The 25,197-nt window shown below is 39.4% G+C and overlaps 1 protein-coding gene across 2 annotated transcripts in view; it reads left to right on the forward strand.

The window, feature by feature from the left end:
* The window catches only part of LOC124170929 (probable tyrosyl-DNA phosphodiesterase), a 68,024-nt gene extending 43,168 nt beyond the window's left edge, over positions 1-24,856 (forward strand). The window contains exons 8-11 of one of the 2 annotated variants that reach the window (XM_046549989.1): positions 7,723-8,008; positions 11,493-11,608; positions 19,225-19,456; positions 24,617-24,856. In XM_046549989.1, coding sequence (XP_046405945.1) covers positions 7,723-8,008; positions 11,493-11,608; positions 19,225-19,456; positions 24,617-24,763 — 781 coding nt within the window. In that variant the 3' untranslated portion in view covers positions 24,764-24,856. Of the gene's footprint in view, positions 1-7,722; positions 8,009-11,492; positions 11,609-19,207; positions 19,457-24,616 lie in introns of those variants that run through there. The other variant, XM_046549990.1, reaches the window with a different exon arrangement.
* The last annotated feature ends 341 nt before the right edge of the window (positions 24,857-25,197 follow it).

Consider the following 25,197-nt stretch of genomic DNA (forward strand, 5'->3'; position numbering starts at 1 on the left):
GAACAATGCATCACAAAGGAAAGAAATGTCATGGAGCACAAAGCAACTTCGGTATGTTTTTGAGGGGAGTAGCAAGTGGAGCCTTCACTTCTCTGCGTTGGTAATGGCACTGCTTAAATACTTAAACGCCGCTATGATGATAAAAAAATAGTCTCATGTCTATGCTTGTCACAATTAAAATTAACGAAAAAGTTGACGCCGTATGATCACATTGAAGGCAACAAAATATATAGCCATCATGAAGCCTTGAACCCTGGTCCCCTGGGTGGTAGCCTTAAATGCTACCACTACCCCACCTGATCCTTCTGCTGAGTGGTGCGATATTATAAAACTATACGTGGATTGTGAAAAGTACGGCATGTAAATTAATTAATTACAGCCAAACTAAGGCCCATTCAACAGAACCACTACTAGTTCAGGGATGTGTCCACCATTCCGAAGGCAATAAAAAATACAGCATTGAAAAAGGTGGAGCAAGGTTCGTGGTCTCCCCTCGTAAGTATTGTAATAATTAAGGGCCATTTTTATCCTGAAAAATATACTCCTCCTCAATACCAACACTTGATTTTAAATACCGTATTTGACGGCATATAAGACGCACCCTTATTTAGAAGGCCACACACAAGGGGAAAAAGTATCGATAGTCCGCGCGACAGTAACTTAAAGTGTGGTCTCTTTTTGTTCTCACGTTTCGTAAAAGCCAAATAAACAATCATTGAATGCAATTACCAAACGTATTTTTATTAAGGAAAATTAACAAACGGCACGCTATTTTGAACATGATATGTAAATTTCAATAATGAATAAATGAGTGAACGGCAAGCAATCAAACATAATACAAAATAAAGCAGAAACAATAAAAAACACAGATTCAAGGAAAACATTGCCTATCATGAGATTAGACTTTAACCACTTTCAAAACCATAAAAATCCTTTTCACTATCATCATCATCATCAAAAATGAGAATATCGTCATCACTACTGTTTCCGTCATCGCTAGTATCACCTTCTTCGAATAATGCGTCATCTTCTGTTCCGTCAAGAGCATTACTGATTCCGCACTTCTTAAAGGACTTAACAATTATTTCAGCCTTTACGTCCTCCCAAGATCTTTTTACCCACTCGCACACTTGTGAAATAGAGGGCCGCTTCATTCTACCTGAGGGTGTGAGGGCGTGATGTGCCTCTCCTATCCACTCGTTCCATCGTTCTCGCACTTTTTCCTTAAATGGCTTATTCACCGATGCATCTAAAGGCTGCAATTGGCTTGTCAGTCCACCAGGAATGACAGCTACCTGGTTTTTTAATTCTCTCGCTTTATTCTTTATGGTTTCAGTTCTATGGGCGCTAAACTGATCCAAAACCAAAAGAGAGGGTTTTCTTAAGAGTCCACCAGGTCGCCTCACCCATACCTTCTGTAACCACAGTTTCATTCCAGCTTCGTCCATCCAGCCTTTCGGATGAACATGAACAATTACATCTGTTGGAAGTTTTTCTTTCGGATGAGTTTTTCTTTTGAATATGAAAAACGGCGGTAGTTTTGTGCCATCAGCAAAACATGTTAGAACTACCGTATATCGGGTTTTTTCATGACCTGTGGTTTTTATGGTTATTGATTTAGACCCTTTAATACTCACAGTCTTGTTGGATGGTACAGTCACTTTCAAAAGTCGGTCCACATACCTGGCGCAGCCGTCTCTGTTATTCTCCGAAGTCGTCCTTCGCGTATTGCTAATGCGTTCCTTGTCCGATGGGGACCGATTTGATTGGATCGGGTTGTGCAAATGGTGCAAGTTGACTACTTTAACCCTCGCCAAAAGCCCCAAGCACGATTTCAGAGGTAGGAAGGTCCCGATGAGCCTTCCCTCCACCCAGCCAAACAATTCCACCATCGAAGAAAGCGGAGAAGAATTTAAGCATTTTTCTGGTTAGTAACACATCGTGAGAGGAAGTGAGAGGGACATCCGTATCGTTTGGTGCATTTATACAGCACATTTAGTACAAATAAAATTTTCAGAACATTTCAAGCATGATACTCCAATATTTTCTTCTAAACATGGTCTTCATGAAATACGAAAATATGTTACGCCAATGTTAATATTGTCATTTGTGTCACGGCTACTATCATGCTCGCGTTCACCCATGTCGAAGGCGAAGGATTTCAGTCATTTTTCAATGTTTACAAGTGAAATATCAGTTACTCCCCAAGTTTAAGTTTATAAGGAGTTCAAGTAGTGCCTACATTTTGAATACAGTAACTTAACCCATTCTGTTAATATAAAAGAGGAAGAAGTATTTTGAATTTTTACCTAGAAATACCACCGGCAAAGAAATTGTTTTATGAGAGAAGATGATTTTTGCATTAGATTTTTCAGATGAGCAATCGGATTGCCTTAAAATTGCTTTAAAGATAAATGTAATTTTTCAGTGAAAGAAGTAGCGAGATATTTATGGGGATTGAAAAAAATTGCAAGCTTTCAGGCCGCAATGCGTCGTAGGAAATGTTGTCCTTTTCTTTCTGTGGAATACTAGTGCATTAGTATTGTTCGGTGTTTCTTAAGAAAATTAGTGCGAGCAACATCAGCCTGGCATTATGATTCTGAGTCAACCATTTACGGTGGTCATGAAAAAACAAAATTTACCTGCCCATCTGAAATGAAAAAGGGAGTATATTTGATTATTATGAAAGGTATCTGGATAATGTTGGAGTACATGAAAGTATTTACGAATCACCCCGCCTGTGCCCCTCCCAACTTGAACTTACCACTTAAATTAACAGCGACGCCCATTCACATTAGAGCCCTTTCATTCTATCTATATCATTACCTTCACCCTTCTCCTCCCTCCGTATATCAAATCTCTCCTCTAAGGATAGCTCTTCTTCATTTCTTTTCCTCTTCGTGCATCTCACCTTTTCCGTTGTTTTTTTTAACTCACATCTCGGTTCTTTTCTTGTCCATCTTTCGTCGTCGTCTAAGTTTCCGCACCGTCAATCGCTACATCACAAGCTTTATATGTAATAGCTAATACATATCGTTTTAATTAATTGCGCAGAAACAGTCACCAGGTACCCGACACGGTATATTTTTATCGGATGAAAACTATGCATGCGTAGTTTTTTGTTTGTAGGATAATGATCAGTATTTGTTCACCCGTAAGACTGCCACAAGGTATTCATTACGTGAGTGTAAGTTCTATTATTGGAGCGAAACCACTGATACATAATAATGTAGAAGACATTGACATGCATGTTATCACTGGGCGCCAATTACGAATGACTTTAGCTGAAAAAAAGAAACAAAAACGGGAAGGACTTAGGACCTCTCAGCGAAAGGGTGAAAGATAAAATATGTACTAAATGTGCCTTAAAATGGTAAGAAAAAGGCAATCAAGTCATGTAATTAATGTTTCCAAAGGTTTTTTTATCTATCGGAAATATATTTATGATAACTATTTAGACATTCCAAATTTCGATGAACACGAAGAAATGTTAATTGCTTACTGATACCTGGAATATATTAAACATTATTACGTCCTCGCAGCAGTCGTATAAGCAGTCGTTACAAGCATTTTCTTAAGGAAATGTTTGTAACTACTGGAATAAATATCATAACGAATTAAACGTAATAATTTGGTGCACATAAGTATTTTTATTTCTCGTATGATGAGACGCGTATAAATCTGTAGGATAATATATATCCCAAGAAAATGCCTAGGAGTGATGAATGCGCCTATCAGTGTGTCTAAAGCACTAACATATAGAACAATATGCATTGAACGTGTTTGGTAATAATGTGTTAAAGGTGTAATCTAGAATGTTATTTTGGTGGCAACTTTTAGAATACTCTTTCAGACGTAAATTCCGATTTTCGTTTCTTCCTTATATGTGCATTGCGACGCAGATACGTCCCGGTATTTTTGAGTACAAGCCAGACTACAGACCATATGTCTCAGAGTACTATCATGGTGAGAATAGCGTGACTGAGAACTTTGCTTCGTCTGTGTTCTGGCACCGGGAGTCGGGGAGGTCGGATAGGTAGAATCTAGGAATAAAGAGGAATGCCTCGGTAAGATTTTGCGGATGGCGCGAGTAAGTCAAAGTGGCCCATTTAAGGCACAGAAGGCATAAGCAATACACGAAGTTCGAGCGTGCCGGAGAACGTAGTTGCTCGCGCTGGCCGTGGGGACCGACTTTTGAAAGTGACTGTACATCAAATGTGAGTGGAATTTCATCCAAATTTCCTATTTGACCGAGCTCAAAAGAAGTTTTCTTGCGTGCATTTATAACAAACCTATGAAATGCTAGTATTTTTTCTTCATAATCTGCTGGCATTTTCTGTGCAATAGTTGTTTTTGTGTGCATTGATAAGCCTTGCCTTTTCATGAACCTGTAGCACCAGCCCTCAGCCCTGAAAAGTTCTGATTCCCATGTTTTTCTGCAAATCCTTTGGCCTCATTGATTATCATTTTGGTTGAAACACTTATCCCAGAATTCCTCTTATCTATCACCCACATTTTTACGGCATTTTCAAGTTCAGGCCAAGATGGAGCTGGGCATCGAAGGTTATATTTTTGTTTCTTAGCAGTCTTCAGTTGATCTTCCTGCAGTCGCCAAGTACGTATCATTTTTTTGGTAGGTGGTGGACCGAAATGCCTTGCTGCTGCTCTGTTTCCATGCACTTTGGCGTAGTTTAACACTCCTAGTTTATACTGAATTGTATAGCTTAATCTCTTGTTTCCTGTAGTCATATTTTCCTGGGTATTTTTTTTAAACAAACAGTTTTAAGCACCGATACCGACACATTTATACAGAGTAGCACCGATACCGACACATGTGTCGAGCGTCATACGTTGAACGAGTAGTACAACTATGTGCTACTCCCCGCTTCTCCGCGCCGAGGGCTGAGTGAGCGCTACTAGTTTCGTTTACTTTTTTACGGGAACGGTGCGGTGTCGGAAGGAAACCACCCCAGTTCTCTCTTTTGAGCTATATTTTTGTTGGCAAAAATTGATAGCACCAGTTTTGTATAAACAATGTATGATGGTAGCCCCAAAACAATTTCACTAGGGGTACCTATATATTCCGCCATACTTAAAGGATTTCCTGTTGTAATGTAATTGTATATGACTGGAGTAAAGTTATATTATTATAATTATTATTTGTCACTCTCGCCAACATTGTAACATTTCCGTAACCGCGGCCACTTTCAAACAAGATGACTTTTCACCAGCTGCAGTTCAAGGCAAGGCGCCGTCTGATTCAACTTATCATAGGTCTCTATGGATGTCTTCAAATGAGTCGAATCACACCGTTGATGTCATGGCGCCCAATTCCAATTCGATCCCGCGATGCACCGTCTATGGCATAAAATAGACGCAATGCTACATTGAGGCCGCTTTCAGATGATAGGACTTTTCGCTGGCCACCATTCATGTGAAATTCAGGCAGCTTTCAGATGAGACGACTCTCTACAACGTGGTGTGCCATGCCGTGAACAGTGGCAAATCGTTTCGAATGAAAGTGGTCTTACGATTGAATCATGTACCCATACAGTAATTCTTCGACATACGAGCAAGATGCATTGCAAGAGCTTGTTTGTACGTTGATGAATCTATGCAAGGTTTTATTTTGTGTGGTTATCCTGCAGAATGAAACACTGCATTAGAATTTTGTGTTAGCTCTGGGCTGCTCAGTTTATCCATGGTGTCCCTGTACTGGCGTTTGGAGGAGTTAATTGTTGAGGTTATAAGAACTGCAACAGTGAAGCATGCGTATAAGTTGTCAATGAAAGTAACAATTTAAGCTACATCGCAGAATACAGAATATATTTTGAACTGATTCACAAGTTACAACAGATTAGCGGATGATGTTGACAGAAGTTGGGGAAGTTTCACTATTGATCCTGAAGCTATGCAGCATTTTTGCGCGGCCCTTCAAAATCAACATTGACCACTACTGTTTACAGGGAACGCCTGCTCAGTACTGCAGGCAAAATTTCTGCCAAAAAAGAAGAGATAATACTCAGGTAGGGTAAAATTGTTGAATTTTTAGAATCAAAACCTGGAGAAAGAACCAGTAGCTACCTGATGTAATGTGACATATTGGTAGATCATGCATTTTTTTAGCAACGTGTTATGTAAACTTTTTTACTCTGCAAATAAAATTATGGAGATGATCTTAAGTTTTTTATGGAGCTATCCTGCTAATTTTATGTCTTTAGTGAAATTATTTTCATTCCCTTCTTGCGGTTGTTCATTTAAAATTGCCATTAATTCAGATAGTAAGAGTTCATCCTTGTAACTGAGTATTGAGAAACGAGAACCAATGGGGGAGAACCAGACCGGTACCGAGAACCACAAAAATTTAAGAAACGACTCATCCTTAATATTAAAGTTAAAAAGAAGAGCTTTGTGCTTTCACTTGAATATTTATTCACACATTTACTCGACCGTGGTTTCAACGTTAGACGTCATTATCAGGTTGAACGTTGAAACTGTGGTCGTGTAGATGTGTGAATAAATATTCAAGTGAAAGCACAAAGTTCTTCTTTTTAATTTTACTAATGAATTGCTTTCACAAAATTACGCCTCAAACAATCAATTTCATCCTTAATAAATACTCTAGCATAAATATAAGTAGAAAATGTTGCCATATGTAAATATGGAAACATACTTATAGAAAGGTGAAAGAAAGAGATAAAAACACAAATGCACGACATTGAACACAGCAGTCATACTGAGATGAAATGATTGCTGAAAACAGATGGAAAAAATTTCACTTTGACCAAGAACCGAACCATGGACAACTTGCTTTCCAGGCAGTTGCTCAGACCATCTAGCTACTGAGATTACTGTACCACCATCCTCGAGACAATCGTACCTTGCTTTAAACATCGAAATATCAATTGGTTGTCCTAGTGTGAGGGTATGAAGTCTTTCAATAGATTGAATTAACGTGTCCCTACGAGCTTTCTTCAGCTTAAGGAAGTGTTGACCACTTGCTTCATCCATAACTTCACCTGCTGTTCCCTTTACCTTTTTCATTATCACACAAATATGAAATAGATATAGCACTATTGGATCACAGATCCAACCATGAGATATGCCAGATTCTCATCCGGCTCGAAGGACCAACAAATGTCTGGGCTAATATAATTTCACAAAAATATGAAATTTAAAAATTCGCCCTAAAAAAACAGATAAAAAATAGACTGTATTATGATTATAATAATAGGAGAGAGAGAGATGTCCACCTACCTTTGGCTGCATTGCCTTCTCTCCTCTCCCCCGATGAGTTTGGCTCGCGGTCCTCGTCACACCACGTAATGCACTGTACTGCTTCGCCCACACGACCCTACTACCTAGTGAGTCGGTTGAACTCCCTCGCTCCTCTATACCCTGGGAGCTCTTATGTCATCCATGGGAGCAATTATGTGATAGGCCGATACCTAGTGGCCTCTCTCTCAATTATTACCAAACAGTTACCCAATAGCCCACTGAGTTCGCCAAGAGATTGAGTTGGCTGTGGGGCACCTAAAACTATACTATTTGCCTCAATGAATTTTTCATCCTCTGAATCACTTCATCTTCACACAAAATTCACCCCTGTGGATGAATGTTAGCAGTTAGTTGTGCACTTGAGGGGAGTTGTGCACTGCTGCCTAGACTGCTGTTCGTTTCTTATACTTGTGCCCTCCTGTCTCCAATCCTGTTTTTTTTCAGGGTTTGCCTGGTTGCATCTGTGCCTGGCTCTCACCAAGGCCCTGACTTTCGACACTGGGGCCATCTGAAAGCCCGCCATCTCCTACATAGACACTGCTCGCGAGCGTGCCGAAATGAAGGGGGTGGGGGCGATCCGTGGCCCTTGGTAATCCAGTGCTCATCTATTGGATCGCTTGGGCCCTCTCCCTCAGCATGGCTGTGCGGGGAATTCAGGTCAAGCCTTTCAGAAACCATTGCATCTAGTGTGGGGACAATGCCTAACCTCAAGCAGCCCACTGTCAAAGTTGTGAGTAGGACAGTTAACTCTTAATTATTCTGGCTAATGATGGGGAGCAGGAGTAAATCCTCTTTCATATCTTGGTGGAAATACAGTAGTATCTCACTTATGAAACTTTCAGCGGACTACCAAATAAAGTTTCTTAAGTGAGGAAGTTTCATACGTGAGGTTTTACGATGAGGGAGAGTGAAACTCTTTTCATTCCGGTCTGTTTTTTCCAGGTTGCAATTGCTCATTTGGAGGCAAGAAAATGAAGCCTAATAATCTTATTAACTGACAAGTAGCACCACAGATGATGTTTTAACTGAAGAGAAACATAACTTTGCATTCCTGAACAATGTTTTCCACGGTTGAACATCCTGGTCGAATTGTTAACATTTATGGCACTAAGCCGTAGGCCTGTAACACTGGAGAAATTTCAGAATGGTGGTACCAAGTGTTCAAGGAGAAGCCCTTTTTCAAATACAGTTGGCTCATTAATAGCAGTTTTTAGGCAGTTAATTTTATCACCTGTTGACTAACCAAGATCAGAGGTTGAAAAAATGAGATACCTAAGGAAAATCATCCAAATTAGCCTCATAATTAGGGAGCAAAATTTCACAAACGCATCATGAAGGCTTTACACCATAAGGGCCCAGGTTCAAGTCCTGGCAGTATCAGAAACTTTTCAGAGATGGCCCTATTCCTGCTTGATTGTTGTGTGAAGGGCACTTCCAGTGCAACACTGCCCAGTAGATGAGATGTTAAGCCGTGATTGCTTTGACACCTTTGGTTAACTAGCTGGCTAATGCTGACACAGGGTTTCTATCAACCATTCCCTTCCTACCCATACCGAATGGCAAAAGTGACCTCAGCAGTCTGGTACCTCCTCCAAATACAATACCATAGACAATCCAGAACGCATGGAACTGGGAAATCCCAAAATTAAAATTTTCTCGGTGTTTATATAACTTTTTTACAGTGAGCAATGTAACTAACTGCTCAACTGCCATTAGGGCCGCGAGTGATGAATGAATAAAATTATCTTTAGATCCTAGATAAATCTCTCCTCTTTTTATGTCTACTTATGTCATTTTTCAAGCATTTTTGTAATATTTCACGCCATCAATTGTAATCAGGGTTTATTTTCTTTTCTGTCATTTATTAATTGTTGTTACAAGGTACCTAACTGGCCAGTAGCAGTAGTTTAATTTTTGTTATTCAAAGAGTCATTTATTTATGTATTTTGTGGAACATTTCCTAATTGAAGTGCACATTAAACGTGTTGTTAGAATTGTAAACTGTTACGTAAGCCTTCATTATTTCGTACGCGCCAGCCTCCATTCAGCAAGTGAACCTACCCCAACTTACTTTTCCATTTCCTTTTCCCCCCCCTCCATTTCTCCTTGCCCTCGAACCACGACCCGCTTACCTTGAGCGATCCCTTCCAAACTATCCTCCCCCTTCCCCTCTGAAAGTGAAACCCGGACGGACGGGCTGGGTTACAATATCTTTTCTTATATTACCAATTTTAATTCAAATAGTTTTTATTGCAGTGCTGTGGAAACATTTCATGTATTTTTTCAATGACGTTGCGGGCGTTACACTCAAAATGGAACTTTCTTGAAACAAGCAATTTTAATCATATCGTTATGAATATTGAGTAGGCTTTTCATTGTAGATAATGAAGACATTACAGTGGAAGATAGAAAAGGTCTTCCGAGACAGGATCGTTCTACCACCTTCCACCTTTTTCATCTGCAGAAACAAATGCGATAAGTTATTTCACATAACTTCTGCGAAAGGTACAGGAACTATAAACGTACACCAAATGAGAATTTGGGGCATTAAATAGCTGTGATACTGTTTTATCAGCAATAGTTTGAATTTTCAGCAGAAGTTACCAAAATAATAGATTGATCACGTAAATGCACAGCATACATAGAAAAATGGCTTCCTCGTTTGTGCATTGGGATAATATTGACAAAGTAATGCTTTGGATGATTTTTATTCAGTTCGGCGCTTATAAATTGAATGGCTTGTTTGTTATTGAGGTAATGTAATATAGTGATGCAACAAAAACACTGCCTTTCGCCTGGATCTATGCTTATGTTTATTGGATAGAACTGTCTCCGTCGCTGCACCAATCCTGTTCCTATATAAGTAGAGGTCCGTGAAAGTGGTTTTATTTTTTGCTTAAATTTATTTTAAAACCATGTGATTTCGGTGTTATAGAAAATCTTGGTGGTTTTATCATAATGCTACAATTTTTCCATGTTTATAGGAGTTTATTTTATGGTACACGTTTCATGAATACTTATACTTTTATTAAGCATTTTAAATAACATTTAACACAATTTTGATTGTGCAAAATTTCTGATAAAACTAAGTGAAGGAAATGGTTCAAATTATTTGGTTCAAGGCATATGAATGGTTCAAGTATGTAGGCTTGGTGAATACGATCAGCAAACGGCAAATTCCCACTACCTCATATGTGTATACTTCGAAAGCCATTCCAGAATTTTTGGATTATCAAGTTTCTCTACACTAAATAAAGCCTATAAAAATTCTTCAGTAGTAGCAACAACAAGCTCCTCCTTCGCTGTCTTTGACTGAGTGACTGTGTGTTCAAATGATAGCTGTCGTTTTGCGGGTCCCCTTTCTTTCGCACATTTATGTGTATTGCTACTGATGTGCTTTAACAATGTGTCACATCTTTCAAATTCAAATCTTTTATCACAAACCTTGCTCAGTAATACTCAGTCTTTCACATAAAATTCTTCTGAGCTGAATTCACTTGCCCTGGTATGAGCAGTATCACTAGCTTTTGGCATTTTAAAATTTCTATCCTTCGTTCAATATTTAAAGCTGGAACCATGTTTAAAAAAAACTGTCATTATGGTGTTTTCAAACTGAGTGCTGGGTAGCTATGGTATAACCGTAGTACTGTATAATTGACCGAAATGTTTCATTTCGTGGGTTCCCTTTCGATACCCCTCACCCAGGTGTTGAGGGAAGGTAGGACAGCAGCTAGAAACAGCAATGCGTCGTCTGCTGCTCCCCACTGCGCATGTGCGGCTCAACCAGCTTCGCTCAGCTGGATAGGTGCGTGCCGCTGGGAAGGTGGGCGTGAGGTGTGTGCTTCAACCGAGTGACTGGTAGTCATTGTCGACAAGTAACCCAACCGCGGTCTACTGAGCCGCAGCCAGCTTACATATATTTTGCAGTTGAATTATTCGAGGAGAATAAATTAAGTTATAGCAAAATGAAGCCAGGATATCTTTTATTCCTGCACTCAAGCATTAGTACAATAATTATTACAATTACAAAAATTTTGAAAGTGATTGTTCATAATATATGTTGCTTTTTAAAACGTAGGACTGAAAACCTGCTAATGTGAGTATTGAATTTTGGACTAGAGGGAATAGTGAGTGTGACTCAATTGTGAGTCCACCCTAGTGCCTACTTATCATTTTTGTTTGTTGATTGAAATTGGTCTGCTCCCATTGCACAGGTTTACCCAAGTCTGAAAAACGTCTCCCAGAGCTATGATGGTCTCCTTGGTGGTGCTTGCCTTCCATACTCCATAAAAACTCATGTGAAACAACAATGGCTTTCAGATTATTTACAGTAAGTTTATGGTATTAAGTGTGTTTGGCATTTTAGCCCTTAAGATGTGGTGGCCAGTTTTCTACAGTGTTTGATTCCAAGGCGAGGCCTCCTATGTAGTAATCCTTAGGTAGTAATGCCCTGTTTTCTTGAGGATCTTGGCAATTAGGTAATGTTGAATGTGACTTGTGAAATATCACAAAGCTATTATGTTCAATAGACCCCATGGATCCCATAAAACCAGTACATATTAAGTACATGTTAAGTTTTTTTGTGATTTTACGCTTGTTTCACTACTAAACGTCAAAGGAATGTATGAACTTTTAATGATAGGCTGCAACTGCTGTCCAGGAGCAGATTTTGACCGTGATCATAATTTAATGATGATGAAATGCTGCTAAAAATTCAACTGTGCAGATAGGATGGCGAGTAGAAAATCTGAAGAGTCTGAAAATCAGCTGATATTACTAAAAGTAATTGGGAATAAAATAATGTAGGATCTTACTGGAAAAGCTGTTGACTACCAGTAGAACAAGCCGATCAAGTGAAATTATAGATAGGCACCTTAAAAAATGAGAAATGTTCCAAATGTTTGACTTGACTGACTTTATTTAGTTGGAAAAAATCATGAAAAAAAAAATTGTGAAATTTATAGATTCAATGTTTAAAGTCTCATCAAATGAACTTACTATCATGATTGGGTACTTTTGTCCCTGGGTGCCTCAATGGCAACACATAGGGAAATTTTTTATGCATCTTATTTTCAAACCATTAAGCTGGAAATAATTTTTTTATATGGGTTCAATTGTATATTTTTGTAGTTTGTAATTTTAACTGAGTGATGCATTACCCATTCCATGGAAATTGGATTTATTGATTTATAAATCCATGGAATTTTCAATCCTAAAAATTTATACTATTTATGTCATGATTTATGCTCCTATAGCAAGATGGTAGATAAAAATCGGTGATCCACTGGGAAACAAAAGATATTGATTGGGGTTACCAGGGAAACAAAAATGATATTGTGCCCATGGGGATGATGCTGAAAGCATTGCATCTGATGTAGAGGATAGCAGGGTGAATTCGATGATACAGGAAGTGGAAGTTGAAAATTTGGTTCAATTTGTTGCCATGAGAAGAAATTCCCTTGGACCTTTGGTTTTCTGGGCCTCTGTGCTCAATACTGAGCCATCCAGGCTCCTGAATTCTCATGGCATTGTACCAAGGCTGATGATGCTAGATTTTATGCCCTCTCACTCCATCAAGGAAGGCAATGCAAGGGACTTGAATGAAACCACTACCAGTTGAGACCCTCGAACTTGCACTTAAGCTGCAAATGGTGGTAATGTGTAATCAATAATGCACTTAACCTGCACGTGGTGGTAATTCAACCCATCCCCATGAACGGTGGTGAAATTGACATAAATTGGAGAAAAAATTACCCTAGGTCAGGAACCAAACCACGGACATTTGCCTTTCTGGGCCACTGTGTAGACCACACTGCTCTCTCAGTTCCAGAATTCCCATGGCAATTGTATCAAGGGTCATGGTGATAGATGTTGGGCCCTCGCAGTCCATCAGGGATGGTAGTGAGGAATTTAAGACTTCAATGAAGCCCCAAGTGGTGGAGAGCCTCAAACCTGCACTAAAGAATGGCTCATGGCAGTAATGTGTAATATTTCAAGCCTGCCGCATGTTATATGTGAGTACAGTAGACTCTCGTTAATACGAGCAACATTATTACGAAGTCCTTGTTATTACGAAGCAAATCTTTGTTCCTGACGAAAAGGCCTATCCAAGCTATAGGAGAAGTAACGTAATTACCAAATTACAAACCTTAGTCCCGGTCCTGGCAGTCACAAAATGAACTTTATTACGAAGTTCCACGCATAAGCAATGGCATTTAGGTGGATATTCACTACGCTAAGTTTTAATAATCCTGCCACGTTTAAGTTCTCCTTGTGCACTGTGACCAAGAGCGTCAATTATGATTCTTTCTTCACCATACACACAACATCATATAATAAGCTTCATTCCTGGGGAATCATAGTGACCAACTCATTACAGCTCGTAAATTTTATGTACTGTTAGTCCTCTTCCTATGTACATTCGATTTATGAACTGTCAGAGATACCAGCATTAATTCAGAGATACGAGCATTCAAAAATTTCAAATTTAGAATTTGGCCCCTTTTGATTTGGCCGTCGCTGCATGGTGCGCTCAGATTATGCCTCGCACTCGGGGCATTATCGGAACAATGTATCATTGAATCCGGTGTGAAGTTAGGAACTGTTTAGCGTTTCGTCCGTTCTTCCTTGCCTCAGAGAGCAATTTTTTTTTGCTCTAGCTGCTTTGCACGCCCCGCTAGATCAGTTCGTCACAATTGTTATGCTGTGTTGCATTCTGCAGGATAACCGTACTCCTCGATGCCTTGCATACAATCCAGCCGGCGAGAGTTGTCCAACAACAGCACAATAGGAGGGGTGGATAACCATGCGCCAGCATGGTTTACAGCCAATGGCTGTCCCCCAAGTGCACCTCACACCATCGCCTAGTCATACAGCATTGTCAAATGTATCGAGAGCACTGAAATGAGCATGATCCACCAAAACATGCCCTTTCTTCGAATCACCCAAATGAGCGATTCTCCTTCTGGGTCCTTGACGCTCGTCCTCCCTTGCGGCTCCCCTCTTCACCGTGCCCTTTGTAGGTGTTTCCCTTTCTTACCTGGCAACGCTGCCCCGATCTAGACCATTCTGCCTCTCATCGGATAACTCTTGCCGGCCGGACTGTAGGTTTATCAACTTAGGAACAAGGTCTTGGAACGCATCTAGTTCGTAATAGGACTTACTGTAGATATCAACCCTCGATTACGTCATGCCGCATTCTTCTCTCGAGAAGCTGAAATGAATCTTCTTGTTTATACTTATTTCCACATAATTTAATCGCATTTATCATGTACGGTTTTTGTTTGACGATTCCTAAAAGAAATTTTCATACAAACATTGTTAATACGAACCTCCGGTTTTTCAGTCCCGTGAACTTCGTAACAACGAGAGAGTACTGTATTATGCATATATTTTAGAGATGGGTCGAATAGCAGATTTCTCGAATTCGAATATCGAATTCGAATATTAAATCATTGCTCGAATATTCGAATACCTCGAATACTAAATGATGAATGCTGGAATGTTTGACTCGGTTGCCTATGCAGCAGGCAACACAAGATTTTGGGGAGTAATTTTGATTTCCTTAAAATTATTCGAACAGGAATTTAGCTGATTAATGAATAATTTAATTTTATGGAAACGATTGGGCATATAATTAATTCAACTAACATCGCTTTACCCCCACTCCTGCTGCCAAGTGCTAGCTGACAATCTGAGGCATTTTGCAAAATACAAGCTCTTTTCCACCGGATTTTCTTCAATTATTTTCAGTCCATCTTTGGGAGTTCTCACGAGATAAGAAGATGAATTGGAATTGCTATCAGGGAGACACCAAATATTCTGAGGAAATATCCTTTTGCCTGTGACTGTAACAATACAGATTTATAGCACCACTCATAAATTGTAACTTGATATATGTTTTCGGAAAAAAATACCGCATCAACTTCCGAGAAGCTCTGCTGCTCATATCGAGTTTCGCCAGAATGCTAAGTCTCCGTCGTGTTTTGACATTTATTTCTTTGCGTAAAATGCTTAAATAAACTCATAAATACGTTGTGTTTGGTCTTATTCTTTTTGAAATTACGCGCACATTACTAATATTTCAATTCAATAAAGGTGTAACATCAATTGACGAAAGTCATTCTTAGACACCCTTTGTGCTAATAGATGACTCATGCAGCGGTTGACCTCCACAGAAATGGGGAACTTCGAAGCTGGTAGGAAAAAAAAAGGTCAGTGGGGGAGGAAAGGGAGGGCCCGAAACACGTTTCTATTGTTCTCGCGTATTTTTTCGAAGCTAAGGTCTTCGTAATATGATCCCTGCGCGAGCTGTGACCTTTTTTTTCTTTTGAAGAAGAGGAAAGCCTCAGAGGGGGGGCTAGTGCTGAATGGAGAGGGATACCGGACCTTGGGAAATGCGCTAATGTAAGTATCCCACGGTACTCACACAGCAGTTGACCTCCAGAAATGGGGAACTTCGAAGCAGGTAGCCAGAAAAAGGTCAGTGGGTGAGAAAAGGGGGGAGGGCGTGAAACACGTTTTTATTGTTCTCGTAACTCGATATTTTTTTCGAAGCAGGGGTCTTCGTAATGCGATCCCTGCGCGAGCTGGGACCTTTTGTTTGATTTCGGAGAAGAGGAAAGCGTCAGAGTGGTTGAGGCGAGTGCTGAATGGAGTGGGATAGAGGATCGTGGGAAATGCCCTAAGGTTGCTATCCCACGGCACTGAGTTTCTCCTGGTGGGGGGAATTGGGGATTTTCGGATTTTTTCACCCGACTACTTTCGGTTCCCCTCGTCGAACACTTTTCACCGCTAAAATCCACGAATTTGATGCAATTCGTCAACTTGCGTAAAACGGCGCTGCGAGCACTAAATGACAACAGTTCTCTACATTTTTCCGAGTCACTGCCAACGACGTGCGTGCGAGTGTATGACGCGAAATTCAAAGTATTCGAGGTATTCGAGGCGGTACTTTTCGCATAACTATTCGAAATCTCGAATATCGAATACTTTCTATTATTCGAGGTATTCGAGTATTCGCGGATACTATTCGCACATCTCTAATATATTTACTTGGATAATTCTAAAAATGATTTGCCAAAATGTTGTGTCTGAACAAGTGACACAGTCATTAGTAAGGGTGCAAAGATAATAACACAGTCATTTGACTTGAAGTACATTGGAATTGAGGAATTCTGGTGATAATCCTAATCATATCAAATTAATTTCCACAGGTAGTTGCTGTCTTTGCTACTCTGGTGACTATAGGTACTTGGAGTGGCATTTGAAACCTATAATTTGACTATACACCCATGTCTCGTATAGTGCAATTTCGATTAGCGCAATTTCGATATAGCGCAAATTCGTTCCTCGGGGAAACATTGCAACGCAGTGTAGCCTAATCAAAAATCTTAAACGCTCTCGTGATAAAATGTGAACTTGCGCTAAGTACACACGAAATTTCTATCATTTTACGCATATTAATATTATTACTTGCCTCAAATCTTCTCTTTTGTTTATATATTAATCGAAATCCTTTGCTGTGCAATCGCCAAAAGTATTACTCGTCATTGGGTCCAGATAGCCGGCCTCCCATAGTAATTTATCTCGTCTCCTTAACAGAATGACAATAGTTAATTTAAATCATTAATTAAGAGTTAAACTAGAGGAAATGAGTTTTTTAAAAGCAATACGGTTTAAGACAATTTTTGCCGTCATAGGTTATCGGTTGATTGACTTCCTGGGAGAGGGTCTACGCTAAAGCCTTCAAGGTCATCGGTATTCACGGGGGAGAAATGGAGCGGTGGCCAAGTTGCGCATGAATAGCATCAACATATAAGAGGGTCCCCTATAGAGTCTCAAACACAATAGTTTCGTTCCCTCCCCGCAGTCGTAGGCCCTATGCGTCTCAAGAATACTCGCACAGTTCAGCAGTAGAAGGTGATTTCGATAGAGCCATGCAGAGTAAAAACCAATAGAAAATGGCAAAAAATGGGAATGCGGGTAGAAAAATCAAGAATTTATCAAGAAAAACCATAAACCTAGAAGAGAAATTGATATAGGTCAATTGCTTTGAAAATGGAGAACGTCAAAGCGATATTGCGCGGTAGTTTAAACGCATGATGCCTTATTCTGAATAAAGACGAAGTTAAAACATCAGTGACCTCAGCCGCACCAACTTCAACCGAGCGGTCTACACATACGGAAAGTTCATAGTGAATCAGTACAAAAAGACGAGAGTGGTAATCGCTCCGAGACATTTAGTGAAAGCTCCGGTTGGTTCCAGAATTTAAACGGCAAGCAGGTATTTTCAGTGCGGCGATATCAGGTGAATCTGCAAGTGTTGATAGCGCAGCCACCACAACATTTTCTGATGAACTCCAAGCTGTGATTGAAAGTGGCTCCTTTCCCCCTCAACTAGTTTTTAGTGTTGACAGGACGATATTCTTTTGGAAAAGAATGCATTCTCGTTCATCCATTTTCAGGGAAGGAAAACCTAGGTCAGGTTTCAAGGCTTTTAAAGACTGTTTCACGTAGCTGCTAATGCCTCGGAGGACATCAAATTAAAATGATTTATCATTCATAAACTCCGCTAGCTATGAAATGGCATTCAAAGTAGCGTTTGCCTGTCACTTCGATGAGCGACAAACGGGCCTGGGTGACACAATAGTTGTTTTTAGACTGGTTTGAAAAATCGTCAACTGCCGGCAATGCATTACGAACCCCTGAGATATCAGATGTTAGCCCACCCGCACAACAGGAGGGAATTTCAAAAGCACGTACAAAATTTTCTAACACGAATTAAAGTCTTTGAATATTTGCCTACTATTTTTAAAGATACTTTAAACTATAAACATTTATATAAATAATGTTTTTTAAGGCTATTTATGGGAATACATATGTTTTAGAGGAAATTCAATACCCAAGACCTATGCTACCAGGAACGCATCCCTATCTTCCCAATGTTAAAACGCTCTCGTATAACGCAAATTCGTATAGCGCAAAGACCCCAAGGAACGCATCCCTTGTGCTATACGAGACATGGGTGTACATATCTAACCAGACCACAGCATACTTATTGACTTTGCAGTACACTGGCAGCTTTAGTTATTAGGGCTAGTTTTGCACTAATACTCAAGAACGTCCATCCTTAGGTCTCATGATATGCTGCAAATATGGTTACTATTCTAAGGTACTTTGTTACTTCTTTGAATTGGTCTCCAAAGTATTCCTACAGTACAAAATCTATGTATTTCTTCACGTGCAATTTCTATTATCAATGAGTCTATTATCAATTTCTTATAAATAACATGTCCAAATATGGCAAAAGTGAAAGTGAATAATTAATGAGTTATTTGAATTGACCGACAAACCTCTGCAACATGATTTTTTGATCTATTATGCTTGAGATACTCTCCTATTTCATTCTGTTTATGTTGCTTTATCATCACAATCCATTGCTTCCTTCCTATCAATAGCTTCAAAAGCTAAATCATGTTCCATTCACATTCTTATCCAGGTGATTATGGATTCTTTTGGTAATTTAGAGACAAGATATACTTGCTGGTATGCAGTGGCAGATATGTATAAATCTTAATGGAAATCATGCTTGATTGAACCACAACCTATACCTGGCAACAAAATTAAATTCTTTAAAACATACTGAATAAAGATACTGGGTCAAAATTTTCAAATTGAAACATAATTTGTTATAGTTTAGTCGGTAAACTTTCTATATGCATGGATGTTTTGTGGAATCATCTAGAGTAATTCCAAGACAAGAGATTTTACCTATTTTTCTAGGTCTAAGAAATTTGGGGCTTGAATTGAAATCCTTAAATCATTATCAAAGAGATTTGTTTTTATATCCTGGAGATATTCAGGAAGTTCTTTATTCAATCAAGTCACTAAGGATTGTGGAATTCTGTGTTAGGCTGAGGAATGTTAGTGATTGATTTGTTGCAGTGGTTGGAGGAGTGAGGGGAGGTTCCGATCTCGAGCCGTCCCTCACATCAAGACCTACCTGAGGTGGGGGCTGGGTGCGGGGGGACGGCGGCACCTTGCTTGGTTCCTGCTCACCAGTGCCAACTTGTCCAAGGCGGCGTGGGGCTCTGTCAACAAGGCTGGCTCCAGCCTCTACATCATGTCATATGAAGTGGGCGTCCTCTTCCTCCCAAAGTTTTTCACACCTGCAGAGGTAAAGTGGTGCCAATTGTGGGATACGATGAAGCCCACTTCAATTGCCACTTTTAATGCTTTCCCCTTTTTATTTATTTTATCCTCCCATCTTTTTAATATCACTGTGTTCAAAATATTCAGGTGTTCGTTTGTATTTTTCATTCATTTCATATTTCATTCAATTCATAATATGTAATGTTTAATTCATCTGAGTTCTCCATTGGCCTGATGAATAGATTAATACCCAGAAAAATACATATCTCCTGATTTGAGGCAGATGTTTGATTGCTTCCATGAGCACTTGATTATCGTGGTAATATTTATTCACTCAATTATTTTTGGTTGAATAGGCATAGAATGTTGTCATCTGGCCACTGGAGGGCTATAATGAGCACTTGAGGCTTCTTGTTTCTGACTGGCCACTTGAATTCCTAGTCATAAACCCCAGTCACTCACAGAGTACACTCATGATAAAGAAATAGGTCAGTACGGCTGAGCCCTGGAAATTCCTGGAAAGAAATGGAAATTCACACCAAGGACTTCATTTTTCTGCTGATTTTGTATTCTTCTGCTAGAGACAGCTTGATACTTGATACAGTTGTTAGTTCATTATGGTGCTGAGATTAGCTTGTTAATGCTATTCTCATGATAATGATTTTGAAAAAGTGCTTGGATTCAAGGTGGTTTAAAATTCAATCAGATATCAAATACAGAAAAAGCACTATTCATGATTAAGTGACGAGAAAATGAAAACAGTGTCAGCCTCCCGGTATTACTGATCATTTGTCCTAATGGATATGGTGATGTGGTTATATGCCTTTTCATCAATGGCTCATGATGGTATTAGCGACGAAAGAAGAGTCTACTGCATTAATACAGTACACTCCCGATTATCCTAATGGGCTAATGATGGGGAGAGACGGCACGAATAATCAGAAAACATGGATAACCCAAACTTTAACTTAAATGTCTTGCAATGTTATTAATTTACGTAAAACAAACAATATAATATTATTTATGCAATTATTCTGTTATTTTAAAGTGCTTCCCGGACTCAATGAGAGCTTTCTTCGCCAGTTCGCGATCTTTTTAGTGGCGATAGCATGGTTTTACTCGTATTATTAATGCTCCATGTAAGACCTGGTTTCGAAAACCACACTTCCGTGGCTGTGTGATCACGGATACAGTAAAGTGCTTTGCTCGAATGCTTCAAAACCACTGCTCGATGTCAGAAACTACACTGTCAGGCACCAAACCACGTAGTCGCGTCTCGCACAAGTTGCCCGGGTTGCAACTGCTGCGGGACGTGTATCCATGATCACGGAGCGCGGTCGTGCACTGCGAGGCTTGGAAAACAGGAACAAGGTGCTCCCGTCAATGCAGCTAGTGCGCGATCGCTTCCGTTTCACGAAGGGGATTCTAACGAAAATAATGAATCCGGTGTATCCTCGCATTAATGCAGCAATTCTGATGATTATATGTTTTATAAATATTGCAGAAAAAATTGAGCAAGAGCAAAAATCATGCATGGATAATCCGCAACCTGGATAAACTGCAGCCGGATAAACGGGACTCTGCTGTACTAGCACCCATGAAGTATCCAAAACTATTTTAAACTTGCACAGATGTTTGAAAAATACCAGTAAAAATATCACTATTGAAATTTTAATGACTATGTAAACTCGTGTAAGAGATGTACCTTTTTTCCCAGATATTGCTGCCGAAAATGGGGGTGCGTCTCTTACATGAAATTGTTATCTGCTCGCTGGTCGCAAATCCAAAGGAGAACTGAGTGGCCTTGGTTTTCAGCATGAGTGAGTCATCTAGAAACTAGGTCAAAAACAAGTGGGAGGCATGCTGCTGTGTCGATACCTCAGAGGTGAAAATGGGAAAGGTCGTAATGGGTTTTCACTTAGGCCCTGCTCCGGTGGGCTCACTAATTTTGCTGCCATGGCATCCCTCAGCATTTGTACTCCAAATAGTAATTGCATATCAAACTTAGAGAAAAGCACAGTTCAGAAGGACAATAGCTGGTTAATATTCAACATCTGTCTTACTGAGTAATTTCTATAACACCAAGGGGCTGGTTTTTCAAAAAACATCTTCAGATGCTATGTTAAGGATTATTCCAATTGAAAATTATATTGGTATTTAAACCTGCGGTTTGAAAAATTCAAATGAGTGTGTACATTGTTGAACTAAATGGCAGATTGAAAGAAATTGGAAATGCTTATAATTGAGGAGCACTTGCAAATTCTCTAATCCACTAAATTAAATGCCAAACGTACTGCACCAAAAACTGAGCTTAGTGGCAAGCACGCCTGCTGAAATATTTAATCTATGCTTCCACTTATGCATTAATTGCATTACTGAACGTGAACATTTACCCCTTATAGAATAGGTAGAGGGGAGGGAGCATGCTCCCTCTGTCTTTCAAGCAATGATGAAGCAAGGTATGAAGTCGTCCGATCTTGCATGTGACATCGTTGCCTTCAAAGCGAAGGCAGGTGAGTTATGTGATGTATGCAGTTGGTATTGCCAATAGTAGAAATTGTGGTGTTTGGACTACGTTGAATATTAGTAGCCTCTTTGTCACTAGAATTCTTTGTGTCGATCAATTTGAGCTTAAACTTAAATGTGAACAGGAATGCATTGTGTTTGGTCTCACTCTTTTTTGAACCTCATGTGTGTCATATAATTGGCAAAAGCCATGGAGATGTCTTCAAGCCCAGTAGGTGACTCACCCAGTAGGCCTCCAGAAACTGGGAGAATTGAAGCTGCTAGGCCGAAAAAGGTCAGTTGGTGAGGCGAGGTAGAGATGAAATACGTTTCCATTGTTCCCGTGTAACTTGATATTTTCAGTTGAAGTTCGTGTAGTCTCAGAAAGGAAAAAAGTCAGAGGCATGGGCTAATGGAGGGCAAAGGGTGGTTTTGTGAAAGCTATGACGTGGTTACTTTTGGCGTGGTTGTTATCCTATGGCACTGAGATTCCCTCGATAGTTGTTCTATCTCTTGGGAAGATTAACATAATGTGCCTGTTGCATTTTGTCTTAAAATTTTCTGCAGCTGAAATTCTGTGGCAGTACTGACTCTTTTGATATTGATGTTGCTGACAATTTATTTATAAATACAGCAGAGTCCCGTTTATCCGGCTGCAGTTTATCCGGGTTGCGGATTATCCATGCATGATTTTTGCTCTTGCTCAATTTTTTCTGCAATATTTATAAAACATAAAATCATCAGAATTACTGAATTAATGCGAGGATACACTGGATTCATTATTTTCGTTAGAATCCCCTTCGTGAAACGGAAGCGATCGCGCACTAGCTGCATTGACGGGAGCACCGTGTTCCTGTTCTCCAAGCCTCGCAACGAGTGACCATGCTTCGTGATCATGGATACACGTCCTGCAGCAGTTGCAACATGGGTAACTTGTGCGACACACGACTACGTGGTTTGGTGCCTGACAGTGTAGTTTCCGACTTCGAGCAGTGGTTTTGAATCATTCGTGCAGACCACTTTTCTGTATCTGGGATCACAGAGCCACGGATGTGTGGTTTTCGAAATCAGGCCTTACTTGCAGCAACGAATGAGTACAACCATGTTATCGCTGCTACAAAGATTGCGGACTGACAAAGAAAGCTCTCAATGAGTCCGGGGAGCACTGTAAAATAGCAGAATAACTGCATGAATAATAATATATTGTTTGTTTTATGTAAATTATGAACATTATAAGAAATCGAGTGGAAGTTTGGGTTATCCGTGTTTTCTGATTAATCGTCCATTCCCTCCCCTTCACTAGCCCATTAGGATAATGGGGAGTGTGCTGTACTTTCAGTACTATTTCAATTGTGCCATTCCTATGAAATGTGTCGGACAGAAGTCAAAATTTCCAATGCATCACTTTTCTAATGAACTGATAAAAGCCCAGCGTAACTTACACTCTCAGTGTAGACATTTCGATCCATCTTTGAAACCTCTGGACTTGCAAAAGGTTACAGAATTCAAAATGGAAGTCTCTTGCTCTTGGCGTAAAAAAAATGAAAATATATGTAATTCAATCTTCTAGAAATACTGTGAAAGCTGCCTGGAGCTGAATTAATTCTAATACAATGGCAGTCATCATCATCATTCAAATGTTTTGATTCTTTTTCCATCTTGCCTTTACATAATTATGAATTTTATGAATACAAATGGATTTTTCTCATTACTTGACCCTAGTGCATCATTTCTGCTCACACCAACACATTCCAAAAACTGAAATCTAGATATAATTTATTATTAATGTTTATATAATTAATGTAATTAAATGAAATCTAGATTTCATTTAAAAGTTGTAAATGATGCTCAAAAGACAAAGAATTCAATTCTTACTTTATGTCTGTTGAGAAAGGAACAAATATTTATTTCGAAAACTGACTGAATGAACAATTGAATGACCTTACAACAAAGATGGGTTTTATAAGACGAGGGGGTTCGGGTACCTGCTCTTGGATGTCGATGGATGTTTGATGGATATCTTGGATGTTTTTTTCGTTTTTTATAGTAGTGCATAATGTTGATGCATAAATTCCAAATCTCCTTGCAATCTCACTCTCACAACACTAAACATTCTCAAAATTGTCAATAATTCCGATTTTGGTTTATATTTTGTCAATAATTTCGACTTTGGGAGGGTTGGGGAAGGATAGGTGGCTGGCACAGAGAACTTCCTGCCCATTGAGAAGGGAAGTGTATGGTATGTGCTATTGTAGTGCTGGCTTTGGTTCTACTAGTCTAGCTTATCCCACATACCTTGAGATTCTGCATATAAGATTTTATAATTTTCCTCATTGACTTAGCATTAAAATGTTGCCAGATTTATTTTCATCAAAAATCATCGTTACCGCAAATAGATCATGCTACTTAATTTTGAAGTAGGTAAAACAAAGCTTTTTTGCGTTTTCAAAATAAAATGGTAAGATGATTACTGAGCATATACCTTATTGTTGCCCTATTGTGGATGTAGAGCATTGTAAAGAAAATGCATAGTTTCAGTGTAAAGGAAAAACCTCACAATTTCTTACGTAAAGCTTGCAGATTTGTTGTAAGGAACGAATATGCGAGTAGGTGTCATGCAAAAATGCACGTGATAAGAGCCTTGATTAGTGAAAGATGATGAAAGGGCATTTTGTTACAGGGCAATATGGAGACGTGTGAGCAGACATTTCCATTGGATGAAGCAAGCGGTGGATCATCAGCACGTGTGTTTCCATTGCCGTTTGACCTGCCGCTCACCCCATATGGCCTTGGCGACAAAGTCTGGACTGTTGAGAACCTCATGTGATATGTGCTCCTTTGAGGAATTTCATTCCAGTCTCCTGATTGGCTTTGTTATATCACTCTATTTATTTTGAAATATAATTAATTTTAACATAAATGATTAACTGGTTCATTTAGATGTAAATATTTAACTTTCCTGTTGGACGACAATTCCAATATTGAGACCTCAAAACATTGGTGTTTAAAGGCATGTCGAGGAAATATTTTTAATACAAACTTTTTACAACTGAAGAAATCCAAAGGGATTGACGAAACATGATTGGCATTGTCATCAGTATTAACATCTGGTCATGCATATTTAATGCATAACATTCGGAGTTCATGTGATCTAGAAACCATATTATTCATGTAACGCCAGTGGTGGCGATCAACGGATTCGGCTGAAGGAAGGAAGGGAACCAATGGCAATGACAGACAGACAAACGGTGGATGGCGCTT

Source organism: Ischnura elegans, chromosome X (genome assembly GCF_921293095.1).
Source record: "Ischnura elegans chromosome X, ioIscEleg1.1, whole genome shotgun sequence".
In the NCBI taxonomy this organism is placed as follows: Eukaryota; Metazoa; Arthropoda; class Insecta; order Odonata; family Coenagrionidae; genus Ischnura; species Ischnura elegans.